Source organism: Procambarus clarkii, chromosome 21 (assembly GCF_040958095.1).
Source record: "Procambarus clarkii isolate CNS0578487 chromosome 21, FALCON_Pclarkii_2.0, whole genome shotgun sequence".
NCBI lineage: Eukaryota > Metazoa > Arthropoda > Malacostraca > Decapoda > Cambaridae > Procambarus > Procambarus clarkii.
The window spans coordinates 31641605-31655105 of NC_091170.1; the positions used below are offsets into that span (position 1 = coordinate 31641605).

The 13501-nt window shown below is 34.9% G+C and overlaps 2 protein-coding genes across 4 annotated transcripts in view; one reads left to right on the top strand and one right to left on the bottom strand.

Moving 5' to 3' along the window:
* The window catches only part of LOC123760651 (ankyrin repeat and IBR domain-containing protein 1), an 85103-nt gene extending 79668 nt beyond the window's left edge, over positions 1-5435 (top strand). For both annotated transcript variants that reach the window (XM_045746410.2, XM_045746411.2), the window contains 2 exons: positions 1599-1821; positions 3382-5435. In XM_045746410.2, coding sequence (XP_045602366.1) covers positions 1599-1821; positions 3382-4729 — 1571 coding nt within the window. In that variant the 3' untranslated portion in view covers positions 4730-5435. The remainder of the gene's footprint in view (positions 1-1598; positions 1822-3381) is intronic.
* Positions 5436-12111: 6676 nt separating this feature from the next.
* The window catches only part of LOC123760653 (uncharacterized), a 38607-nt gene continuing 37217 nt past the window's right edge, over positions 12112-13501 (bottom strand). For both annotated transcript variants that reach the window (XM_045746412.2, XM_069328275.1), the window contains exon 27: positions 12112-12772. In XM_045746412.2, the coding sequence (XP_045602368.2) occupies positions 12699-12772 (74 nt within the window). In that variant the 3' untranslated portion in view covers positions 12112-12698. The remainder of the gene's footprint in view (positions 12773-13501) is intronic.

Below are 13501 nucleotides of genomic sequence, written 5' to 3' on the forward strand. Positions count from 1 at the left end.
AACAATGCATAGACCTGTACAGCACAAATAGCTGGCAAGTGTATTTCTCTTCATTCATGGGAGGGAAAGTTATGTAGCACGTATATTATGCCAGTAATATACTTGCTCCATATTCTCATTATCTGCATACAAGCTAATGAGAATATGGAGCACGTATATTAAAGCTGCTGTTGTAGAAAATGAAGAAACAACAAAACATCTCACTTCTGGAGAAGAATGTTAAGTTCTCTTACCTGACAGGCAGAAACAAGAACCAGGAGAAATGCTGCATTAATAGAGAAATCCTCAACCGAGGGAGAAACCCAAAAGCGAGGAAAAGACAAAATGACTAGACAATTGAGTCACCAAGAAGGCTACAAAAGGATGTGAAGTGTACTGAGGTGAAAGAGCAACCAAGACAACTAGAAAATGTGGGGTAAGCAACATCAATTCCAAACAGCCAGCAAGAGAGGCTCTGTCAAGATCAAATAATATGAGGTGACAGTGTTAGACATGAATCTTCAATCCAAGAAGAGCCTATAAAGATAAGACATTACAATTAGGAACTGATGCAGATGATATTCATCAAAGAAAGATGGATAGTCCATAGGCAAGCCAAGAGACCTCATGATGTCATCATGAAAAAAGTATCAAATGCAATACCAAACGGCCCACCACTCGACCGCATACAAATGACGGTGAAAAGTTCTAAAATTTCCATAAGCAAAGATCAGAGGAAAACCTTAAAACATCAATATAGATCATGCCATCAATGTGCTGGGAGAGGTGAAGACTCGGAAAGAGGAGAGGATTGGGACAACAAATGGGCTAGAAGGGCCAGAAACCAGGATTGAACTGACCAAATTGTGGCCAAGAGGAATATTTGGCCCAAAAATGTCTAAGCTGACCAACATGGTAAGAAGCTGGACTTGAGTGGAAGTGTAAAGGTAAGACCATTGACCCCCCAATCCAGGCAAAATTCTCCATCACTGAAAGATCTTGTGATCTGGAAAAGGCACCACATGACCAGAATGTTGTTGTTAAAGATTCGCTACCTGGAACAGAGTTCCAAGTAGCACGGGCTATGGTGAGCCCGTAGTGCCTTTTCATGACCAGAAGCTGATTCAACACCACGGCAAACAGGCCCCTTATCAGACAACCAAACGTCTTGCAAAGCTCATAATGAAAAATTAATCTGCACATAATGAATATTATATATTTTTCCGACAACTATTGTTTTACAATATTTAATCTTTTATTTTGCTTAATTGCTTCTATGTATATAATTTATCATAATCATATAAGGAGGCTCTTTATGTCACTTTTTTATTACATTGTACAGTACAGTACTCCTTTAAACTGCAGTACTGCTTTCTATTACTTATTCTCATACTAAATTTACTGTACAGTATAGTACAATACTTCGTGTTACAGTATTTAATTTATTCTGCATTGTTAAAGTCTTCCTAACTAAAAGACATTATAAAGTACTGTCAGATATAGGAGTTGTGTTGCCTAATCTTTTGTAAAAGGTAGTTTTAAAACATAAGATGTTAATTAAATAGATGTAAAGTGAATAAGAATTTCTGATTTTTCAGTAGTGCCAATGATATTTTTAGGGTGTAGTGCTGGAGGTAGTGGTTCAGGAGCAACTCTAGCGAGCAACATTTTAGGGTACGAGGTATCCTATGGTGGAAGTCGAGTAGCAGTAGCCCAAGATGAAGCTTCTGCTTGGCCACGGCCAGATATATCTGAAGGAGCCACTTCATATCAACCAACTAGTGCTGAAATTGCTGTAGATTATTTCCTGAAGAAATTGGTCAATAAGGAGATCAGTCTAAGGTATCTCAAGTTTTGTTTCATAAATTTGTGTTCACTGTATTTTCTTTCTTAATATGACATGCACCATGCCAAATATATATGCATTCTGTTTTAATTTTTCAACAGGAAGAATAGCAGTTATTCCAGACTTGGAAGCAGTCAGTGGTTAAAATATTGCCCTGCTCATAGTTGTTATAATACTGTACATAAATGCATGAATTTATAATGAATAATATTTTACATAGTATATAAGTTGTAGGTTAACAAACTATCCAGTCATGAACTTTGGTTACTTTGTTTGAACTTTTTTTTTTTTGTTTTTAACAAAAAAAAAACCTTTTGAACAAAGTTTGAACTTTGGAAAGTGAAGTCACTTCACTTTATATATTTCTGACTATTTAAATAATTCTTTATCTTTCTGAGCTTTGGCCTCCTCAGTTACTTCCTTGATCCTAAGCCTATAAGGATCCACAGAGATGCATTTTCTGAGCCAAGCTTTAATGTCGTTCACCTCTCCATAACCAGAAATGTCTCAAATAGTCTTATCCCCAAGGTAAGATCCCTAGATTCTTGGCAAGAATATACTAGGCCTAGATGGGAGTGGAGGGTCTCTGGATTCTTGGGAGGGAAAATCTTTGAATCCCCTAGTAAATTCCCCACTTTCATGGATGAGTCACCTGTATCCCTGAGAGTGTATTCTGGTTCCCTGGGAGAGTCTCTCAGTTCACTTGGGAGGTATTCAGATTGTCTTGGGAAATATGCTGGATATCCAGGAGTTATGCAGACGAGGAGACTGCATAACCATTCACAATCAACTTGAGAATGGTCCAGGATGGACCGAAACGTCATCGTTCCTTCACTTTCTAGTGTGTGGTTTGGTCAACATATTTCAGCCACGTTATTGTGACTCCTCGTCTGCATCTTGTACTAATTTTGAGAGATTCAATTATTTGTTTACATTATCTTTAGAGTTCTTTTGGCAGTTTCTAGGATTTGGTTCTTTTGAACCCCACAGTGGTCTGTATGGGTTTACTGATTTTTTGCAATTCTTTGCCAGTGGGGTGGCAGTGTGTCACCTGCTCTCTGCACCTCTGTGAGGGAGCAGGAAGGAGCAATTTCTAGTTCTGGACCTCAAAGACCAAGCAGAACTCCATAGCTGATGTGACATAGGACCCTAGTAGTTGGGAGCCATCTCAGCAAGATAGCTTCAGGGTTTCAGGGAGCCACTGGGACTCGTCCAGAAAAAAGTGTTTCATTACATTCAACGCTGTTTTGTTTATTATTATTATTATTATTATTTACTTTTCAATAACCACCTGCAAGAGCAGTGTGTCATTTATGGTCTGAAGGGCTGTTCCAGCGTAAACTAAAATAGGCTAAATGGAGGACCAACTTCATGGTCCTCCACCCCCTTTTTTGGTGGGGGCTAATTTTGTTCCTTTTTCTTTTTTCTTTGTTGGTTACTTTACTGTTGTGGGGCACGACTAACAACCCTCTAGCTCAGTGGTATGTGGGATTTTTTTTGGGGGGGGGGGGGGCTGAGGCTTATAAATACTAGTAACTTCAATTTTTTTTTTTCAGAAATCTCAATGTGGACAAGGACTGGGATAATAAAACAGATAAAGACCTTCTCTGCTTTCCAAAGGTTGCTAGTGAAGTAGAAGATGGACATTTTGAGTATGGCGATCTCCATGAAAATGGACATCTCTTGATACCTGGCCCATCACATGATTTACGGAGAGATCTACGCAGATCCCAGTCCCTTGGAGATTTAAAAAGCTCTGAAGAACCACAATGTATGATAGACTCTGATCATGTTCATCAGGACCATCCAGAAGAGACTGCTAGACTTAGATTGTCAAAGCCTAAGCAAGAAAGTATAGATATGGAATCAGAAAGTGGAGATGTGGAAAACACTGACCCAGGAGCTGCTTCAGAGATTATTGGAGATATGGACTCCCCTATGATGGACATGGAAGTGCGTGGAATTTTAAGTCAGTTGGAGAATCCATTAGATCAACAATGTGGAGGGAGTGATGCTAGCATTGATTTAGACCCAGTATTTCAACATGAACCCTCTTTTCAGTTAATAGTAGATGAAGGTACTGATAAAGATGAAAGTAATTCCACAGAACAAAGTAGTAGTGCCCCATCAAATGTGAAAGGTCTTAGAATTCACATTTCTCATTCCTCTAAACTTGAAAATCAAAGTTCAAATGAATATGAATCTGAGACGGGGATACCAAATTCACCAACACTTTATATCAGTGGAGTGTCAATTTGCAGATCGCCTGAACCACGTTCCCCTAAGGTTCAGCACAGAGAAACACGGTCACCAAGTTTGACACTTCCTTTATGCTGTACTCCAGAGCCGAGGTCTCGTATTGATGCCCGCCTAGACACCTCACCTTTACCCATATATAGCCGATCTCGATCTTCTTCTCTGGTGGTGCCAAGTTCTGCAAGTCTCTCGCCAAGAGTCTCTGCACGACCAAGTGGAACTTGTCTCCATCTGTCATCGTTATCTCTCCAAGCTACAAGAGCCACTTCACCTTTCCTTCTTGGTGAACTACGAGTTTCTCGGTCTGCATCAGAACCAGAGAAAGGACGGTTGGTATTTCAGTTTCCTAAGTCTCCAACTGATGGTGCTCTTAGCTCAGTGTTACATGTTGAAGAATCAAATTTGAGCTCTGATGACTTCCATGAAGCACTCTTTTTGGGAAAGTCCCCTAAACCATCAAAAAGAAAAAAGTCAAAAAAAGAGAGAAATAAAGATGTAAAAGATAGAAGTAAAACAGAGAAGGATTGTAAAGATAGAAATAAAGAAGGGAAAACAAAAGATAAGAGTAAGGAAAATGGTAAAGAAACTAAAGAAAGAAAGGAAAGCAAAGAAAAAAGAAAAAGTAAAGAACTTGTTTCCACTGTATGATCTTTACTAAAATTCCAAATCCCCAACTTATTTCTCAGTGACTGATTTTATACATACATACATGTATATACATATATATATATATATATATATATATATAATGTACCTAGTAGCCAGAACATCGTACTCGGCCTGCTAAGCAAGGCCCGATTTGCCTAATAAGCCAAGTTTTCCTGAATTAATATATGTTCTCTATTTTTTTTCTTATGAAATGATAAAGCTACCCATTTCATTATGAATGAGGTCAATTTTTTTTATTGGAGTTAAAATTAACGTAGATATATGACCGAACCTAACCAATCCTACCTAACCTAACCTAACCTATCTTTATAGGTTAGGTTAGGTAGCCGAAAAAAGTTAGGTTAGGTTAGGTTAGGTAGGTTAGGTAGTCGAAAAACAATTAATTCATGAAAACTTGGCTTATTAGGCTAATCGGGCCTTGCATAGTAGGCTGAGAAGTGCGTTCTGGCTACTAGGTACGACATATATATATATACACAGTATATATAATATATATGTATAACCTTGTTTAATTAAGTGTACAACATAAAAAAGGGATGGTAGGAGAAGTGAACACTCATACGTATTCAGAGTTAAGTGGCAAGTTTCTCTCTAAATGCTCTGTGTTCCCTTCTTCAAGGCCATGGGTCCCTACAATTGCACCAGACGTGGTAGCCAAAAATAAATAAATAAATATATATATATATATATATATATATATATATATATATATATATATATATATATATATATATATATATATATATATATATGTATATATATATATATATATATATTTATATATATATAATAATAATACACATACATATACACACACAAATAAACTAATTTGATAGTGAAAAGCACAGGACAGTGCTATAAACTGATTGAACTTTATTACTTTTACAAATGCAGTTTTATGCTAAATCTTGAACAGATATGAAGAATGAAGTTTTAAAAAGCAATGCAGGAAGTGATCAGAATTTGATATGAATAGTGTAATAACACTAAGCCTTCAGATATATTAATGTTTGAAATCACTGATTTAATTAACTTAAGATTTTATACAGTTACATAATATATGTAATGTCCTGTCTTGCTCCAGGCATTTATTTTTCCCCCCTACCTGTGATAACGTAGTCATGTTTAGCTGTTGCTTTGGATGTTATTCATTTATTATGTAAAGATTCTGTCTGTGATCATATTTCTTTTTATAAGAAGTGCATGAATGGTTATCTTGGCAATCTCTCTAGTTTGGAGATTATAGAGGTACATTTTGATGATAGAACGAATGCCTTTTTTGAGAATAACTTAGCATTCTTAGTAAAATGTAGATAGGATTTTATAAGGTTTATAAAGAAAACTTATATACGACTTTACTGTGTGAAGAGCTCTGTGATTTTGCGTGACTGAAACCAATTTTGATAGGAAAACTAGTTTGCCAGATAATGTGTTAATCACCCTATCCTTACATGCAGTTTGTCACTCAAAGAAGACAGCAAGTAGAATGTGTTTATATAAGCTGCTAATGCAGTCACTCACACAAGTACAGTTGGGTCCAAACTAGCATAGTTGGCAGTGCAGGCATTGATTTAAAATTTGATAACAAGAAATTGCAGTATATTTACAGTATTTGCAGCACCATACTTTCCCAATGATTGCATTAGGTTCTGCTACAAAATACGTAGTAAATAATTACATTTTATAAAAACAGCATAATATACCTTACGTTTTATTTCGTTGAAATGTTATCTGCACTATAACTGTATCTTTGTTGCACCCACTGTTTCAGGCAAAATTGTTTTTGTTCTTATTTTCCAACCTACTTTTCCCTAGAATTATATTAAAAATGTATTATCAGCACCTACTTATCATTCAGTCAGTGTTTATAATTAAGTGATTAGTTGGTAGTGCATGTTGACCTGTATTATGTTTATAGCTATATGCTAATTAAGATGTTGATTGTGGGCACTTGGCAGCCAGTTGTGCGGGCATAGACCCACCCATACACTTATAGTAGAAGACCTACCCATACACTTATAGTAGAGGAGCCACCTATACATTTACAGTAGAGAATCCATCCATACATTTACAGTAGAGGACCCACCCATACACTTACAATAGAGGACCCATCCATACATTTACAGTGAGGACCCATCCATACACTTACAGCTGAGGCCTTGAAGATCTAAAATGCATTTTCAGAAGCCTTTAGGTATCCAGTTGTAATACTAGAAAAGAAGATTTTTAATCTTTTAAAATTTAACCACTGAAAAAACATACTGACACCATGCAGACATCGAGTCACAATAATGTGGCTGAAGAGTTGCCATCCAACCCACAACTGAAAATGAAGAAATGGCATTTTCAGTTGTGGTTTGGATATCAGTCTGAATTACACGAGTCACACAATTTGAGAAATTCTACAGTATAGCTAATTCTGATTTGAATAATCAGCATCTTTATTATCCTTATTAATATGCCTATAACTAGTAAGCTTTTGAAAACCTTTCATAAAAATGCTGAAAGCCTTTACTGTATCTTTATTAACAATGGGATGGGCTCAGATTTTACATGAAATGTAAGATAGATCTTATTCTAATAATAAATTCTTGAAATAAGGAATGTGGACAGTAAAAACTGCATTGTAATGAATTATAGTTTGTGCAATTGTCCCATTATACAATGTAACAGTTTTGTTCCTGTGTAGCAAATTTTACTTTCTGGTTGCTTATGCCTCTGAAGTATAGAAAATGGCCATTGTGATTCCCTCCTTAGAGTTTGTTTTGATCTTTAACCCAGACAGTTTAAGGAAGATGTCTTGAAGATACTTGATGGCTGCCGGCTCCTTTTCCAGACATGTGACTAAGCTGTCTGGGGTAAAGGTCAAAGCAAAATTAGAGGGGAATAATAGCTATTTTCTATATTTTGGACGCACAAGCACTCAGAAAATAACACTTACTATTCAGGAACAAACAAAATTGTTACTCAGCATTATTAGTGAATCTCGTCTTCATATTCCAGCCTGTGGAAAACTCGAGGAAAATGTACAGTATTGTACTATCGTGAGCTGTTATGTAAGGTGAGAAAATATTGCAGAACAAACTGCAGGTAGGATTTGGCTGCATGTTTAGTTGCAGTTTGATGTTATGATAAATTATTTAAATACTGATGTGGCTTGCCATATCAGTACAGCATTTGTAAACTATTTATTGATCAAATGGTTTGTTCACATAAATCATCGTCACTATAGGTGCCCCTTTCCCCCCTCTGATTTCAGAATAATGGTTGTCTACATACCCATGGTTAATACCAGGGTCCTGGGAAACACAGTTGATGTCTTTGTAGTGATTGTTCCAACTGTATCATAACTTCCACTGTCATGTTGGTAGTTTATTTGCAAGATTATTGACTATTTACATGATTTTAAATATACTTAGCCCAATGGGATGTGACAAAATTGTATTTAGGTTTTCATCATTTATTAAGATTTTTAAAACAGCACTTTACTGTTAATTTCATATCTGTAAAGAAGCTACTCGGCATGACAGTTGGAGTATTATAGTATGCCATGTCAAGAGTGTCTGATTGTGTGTTAAGTAAGTTCCTTGATGTGACACTTTATCAAATTGTCACTAGCGAATGTTTTGTGATAGATTCACAGGACAGTTTACTACCTCAACTGTCAGTCAAGTGTTATATCAAGGCTCTTGCATAAATGTGCTACTAAACAATGTAAATAGTAAAGTACATATAGTTTTAAGTATGGATATGTGTTCATTATTTGTGGGGGGGTTCACAGGCAACACTAGTGTTCTTATTACCTAGCCATTCTCTGCACTAGACTCTACTCACTTCACAGTTGAAAGGATTTTTCATGCTTTCAAAAGAAGTAAAGTTGACTTGTAAGGAAGAGTGCTCTATAGAATATTTGGAATCATATCTCTGCCTATTCCTTTCAGGCATTTATTTGCATGGTAAGTGGAATTAAAATTTGTCATCCATACTGCACACATTTTCTATATAAATTTCTTGTTGTATACATCAGATTTTATCTGTAAAGTGACAATTCTATTCATGGCACATATTTGAACATTTCAGTATTTTCAGAGATCCATCTTCAATCTAATGAACATTGATGTCCATTTATTATGGGCAATTTAATCATGCATATGTTCTCTCCTTCATTACCTCAGGAAAAATGGCAAGTGTTGAGTATTTGCAGTTAATAATACAATTTGGATGTGGAATTAATTGAAAGATTTTTGTGCAAAGATATAATATAGTCAAGTTGCATATTGTCTGCATCAGGACTTGGCATAGTGATGTAGTAACAAATGTTTTATAATATAATGCTTTAACATAGTGTTTCCTATGCCAGAACATTTACAGTTTGGTGTTTAAAAAGGTCAATTTAAAATGAGGGGGGGAGGGAGGGGGGTGCAATATGATGTGTGTGGCAAGATCAACTTACCATGCGAGAAGGGTACACTATGCTATCCTCCTGTGTGACAAGATCAGTGGGTTTTTACTCTCAGGTTACATTCTTTATAGGTTCCTGACTTCTATTTATATTAGAATAGAAAAGGGAGCTAAAGACTCAACTTGTGCCCTGATCATGATGCATATTGGATGTGTTCATAAACTACAGTACATTCTCCATTAGGGTGATAGTTGCTGACCTAACCACTGAAGCCTTGTGTGCTAGCTCTTTGCTCACATCTATCAATGTAGTAAATAGGAAGTGCTCTCAATGGCAGTGATGAGTAATCAACTATTATGTAATTCTAATGGATACTTTATTTTCAGAACATACCCATTGATACTCGTCAGCTGTGTTCACAATGATTCACCTTTCTTTTATTATGCATTGTAGTATATTCCAGGTGGTTAGTCATTATTAAATGTGTATTGACATACTCTGATATGCTTTTATAATTTGAAGTAGATTAGACAACATAGTTTTCAATTTTACAAGGTAATTTTTTCTTTCTTTGGATTCTTTTTCTTAGTAAAGAATATTTTTATTAGAAGAATGTAAATATTTTTCTTTAGTTTTCCATTTAGCTGTTCAGTGATTGATCCTAAATGGAATACATTCTGGAGGTTTTGACTTAATACAACATAAATGCATATTTGAATCAGTATGAGAAGTACAGCTCGAAGACTTAACACCTAATGCACATCATTTTAGTTATCCTCAGGATGGATTTTCAGACAGCCTTAAATTCTCCTTTAATGAATTTGGTTATGTTTTCCAAGGTAAATGGTATTAAAATTTCATGCGAGGATAAATGTGAAGCATGTTGTTTGTGTGTGTGGGTGCTAAGGTATCCTGTCCAGAGTTACCAAAGTCAACTTGTATCATGACCATGTGTAATCAAGTAATGCTCTTCATATATTTGCCTTCACAAACATTGCTAATACAGTAGCAGACTTCTTATGTCTAGACAGTCTAGACTTATGACCGAGTAACAATGTGGCATTACATTTTGTAGAAGCAGCAGTTCAATTTGATAAATTAAACATATTAAAGTACCTCACTTAGTTAACACTGAAAATGTTCTATAGTTTTGTATTGTTGAATTTATTTATTAAAAGTCTTTGTTTGGATTTTTGAGGATTTTAAAATAGTATTAAAATTGTCTTTATATGTATACTATTTAAAATAGATTTGACAGCTTATTTTGCATTTTTGTTTATTATCTGCAAAAGAAAAAAACACATTTACATGTTTAATACTGAATTTTTATTATGTAAGATGTAAGAAAATTGAGTCTGATCTTTAAAGATATGCAGTATGCATTTATAATGCATCGGCTCTTGTCACCCCTCTAGCCAGCCTATCAAGAGTAGTTGAGCTATCATTATTCTGTAGTTTCCAAGTAATTTGTTGGAAAAGGCATTTGCGGGCAAATGTACGAGTTTATTCCCTCCACATGTGTGCCCTTAGGAAACCTCCCTCACAGTTTTTGGTGACCACATTAATCTTGATAGGCGAGCCTTGGAGTGTAGAGCTTTTGAAACGATATTGATTGGCTTGTGTAGTATTATGAAATCACTGAGAATGAGTCAAATGCAGTTGCCTAATTTTATTTTATTTAATGGGCAATTCGAGTCCCATTGAAAAATGATTGCTAATGTCATTTTCTTCTAATGGCAAAAAGATTTATAACTGTGGTCTTTTTCTCAGTCCTTACATCATACCACACACTAAAGTTAGTGTGTCATGATTGTTTATATTGTGCTCTTTTTTTTTTGTTTAGAAATACAAACAAATTGGTAAGAATGAAATTGTTTAGTGCAAGTAAATTAGCTCTTATGTAATTTTTAATGCTTTAAAAAATTAATTTTTATTCATATATAGTTTTGTTCAATAACTAAGGAAGATGGTGCATATTAAAGTTATATTACCTATATTTAATTACAGTGTCTCACATTTGCTACAATTATGTTGGCAGACTGATGAAAGACGAGTAATATTTATAGGGACACAGTACTTCATGTGCTTACCGCACAAACATATTGTCTGTTTATTCTATCTGCTCATATACTTAATGTTCACATTACCCATAAAAGAATTGGCAAAAGGCTAATAGGATGACTGTGTTCAGTGTTAGGTAAAATTTAGATGTACACTTGGTCATTTTTACAAGAACATTTTTGTAACTAGTGTGTTGTAGAGCATTATCATATAGGTCTAATCCATTGTTTCTACTGTTGCCTAATGAAGATGCTTCGAGACAAAGCACAAATAACTGGAGTTTATAATTGTGAATGTGACAATTTTAAAGAAAGCTTTAACTACTGTTATATTTTTTTTATTGCCTAGCAAGTAAACATACAGTATATTTTATATATAATATACTGTATATTTATTATATATATGCCAGACCTGCATTACTTGGCCTAGTAAGCATGGCCTCATTTGCCTAACAGGTAGAGCAATTTTCGTTTTCAAATATTTCTTTCAAAATTAGTTCTTTTCTAACATTATTAATATATTAGGAACATGAATTACTGACTTCAGTTTCTATGTTAGTTTTGACTCAAACGATAAAAAAAAAAACAGTAATGGAAAGTTTTATTCCATAAGAATAATTTAAGAGGTTAATATTACTGATGGTTTTGGCATCCACCAAAGTGTCAGTAATATAGAATCCTCTTATTTCATGCTGCAATGTTATTCTATTTTAGCTAAGGCTCAAAATCTGAAAAAGTTTGCTGTACCAATACCAATAAGTACCAAGCCTACTTCTATTCATGTTTCCAAGTTTTGATTCAGCTAATTAAATTTATTGCCAAGCAAGCAAGTATTACCATTAATATCAGAATTCAGTCTTCCCAGTAACATTGTGTTAAGGTTAAAAGAAACTTTCACATTCAATTACAAGAAATTCATGTAATTCACATAATCTGTACTGATGACAATTGGGGTACATGGGTATATCATATCAAACCAAACCTTGGGAATAATCAAGTGTACCTTTTACCCTCAAGGGAAAAAAAAAAATTGTTGTTCAATTGTACCAGTCCTGGTGTGCACCCACCTGGATTACTGCATCCAGGCATGGGAGACCTTATCTTCAGAAAGACATAGCTGCTCTGGAGAAGGTACAACACCAGGCAACAAAAATAATATTAGATCTTAGTCATCTCTTGTATCAGGATTACAACAAAATGAGCATGAAATGCAACAAAAAAAAAAAATTATATATATATTAATGTGACAGCCAGCAATTAAGTCAGATAGAAATATACCAGAGGCCCATCATGATTGTTCTACCTACTTATTAATGCCTAAACTAAAAATTATGAATAATTGCACATGATAAAACTACTGTATTTAAATTAGAGGTATAAGCCATGTTAAATACAGTAAACTAGTACTACTAGTAAACAAGATCTACTTGCAAGTATAAATATGGCTATGTAAACTTGGTGTTGAAAAGCTTCGGTCTTGAATCGTTCACTCGTACAGCTGGAACTGTGATGTGTTTATGCCGCACAATTGGTGAACTTTTTCTACTGTGATGGGAGTATCTGGGGGGAAAAAAAAATTAGCTATTTACACAATATACATCAATGGGCAGCCTATTAAAATATATATACACATGAGGTATATTTTCAGTGATGTGAAAACCATTGCATTCTTAGCATTCTAAAAATCATTAGGTTTGGATGATCCATATCTACAAACAATAAAAAGAAGCAGGCCTCCCTAAAGAATTAATATTCTAGTACTGACACACCAATCACTGAAAGTGCATGGTATTATTTCTCTACTATCCTGAAAATTTCCATTCACACACTTGCTAAATTTATGGATGGATCTAAATCTGTCCATGTTGACTGCTCTGTTATTTCTCCCAATAAAACCTTTATGTGCTATCTTTCCCCAAAGATAATTTTTACTGCAGAGGTTTATGCAATTTTACATAGACTAAGTTACATTTCATGTATCAATGATAATTTTTCTTAATTAACTTTGATGCTCTCATGCCCCTGGAATCTTAACTGGTTATACTGTAGTTCCTAGTCATATTGGTGGTGTTTGTAATGACCTTGTGGGTGCTGGTACAGAGGACATTTGCTAGTCTCATTTTGTAGGGTAGAAATTGGAGATAGAAATTTGCTTTATCATTCATAATGCAATCCACCACTTACGAGAAATGGATGGTTGGCTATTGTGAACAAATTACGTACTCTAATGTGATCTATTGTTTGCCATCAACACAGGATGTTGGGAAATGTCTCTGGCTAAGATAGGTA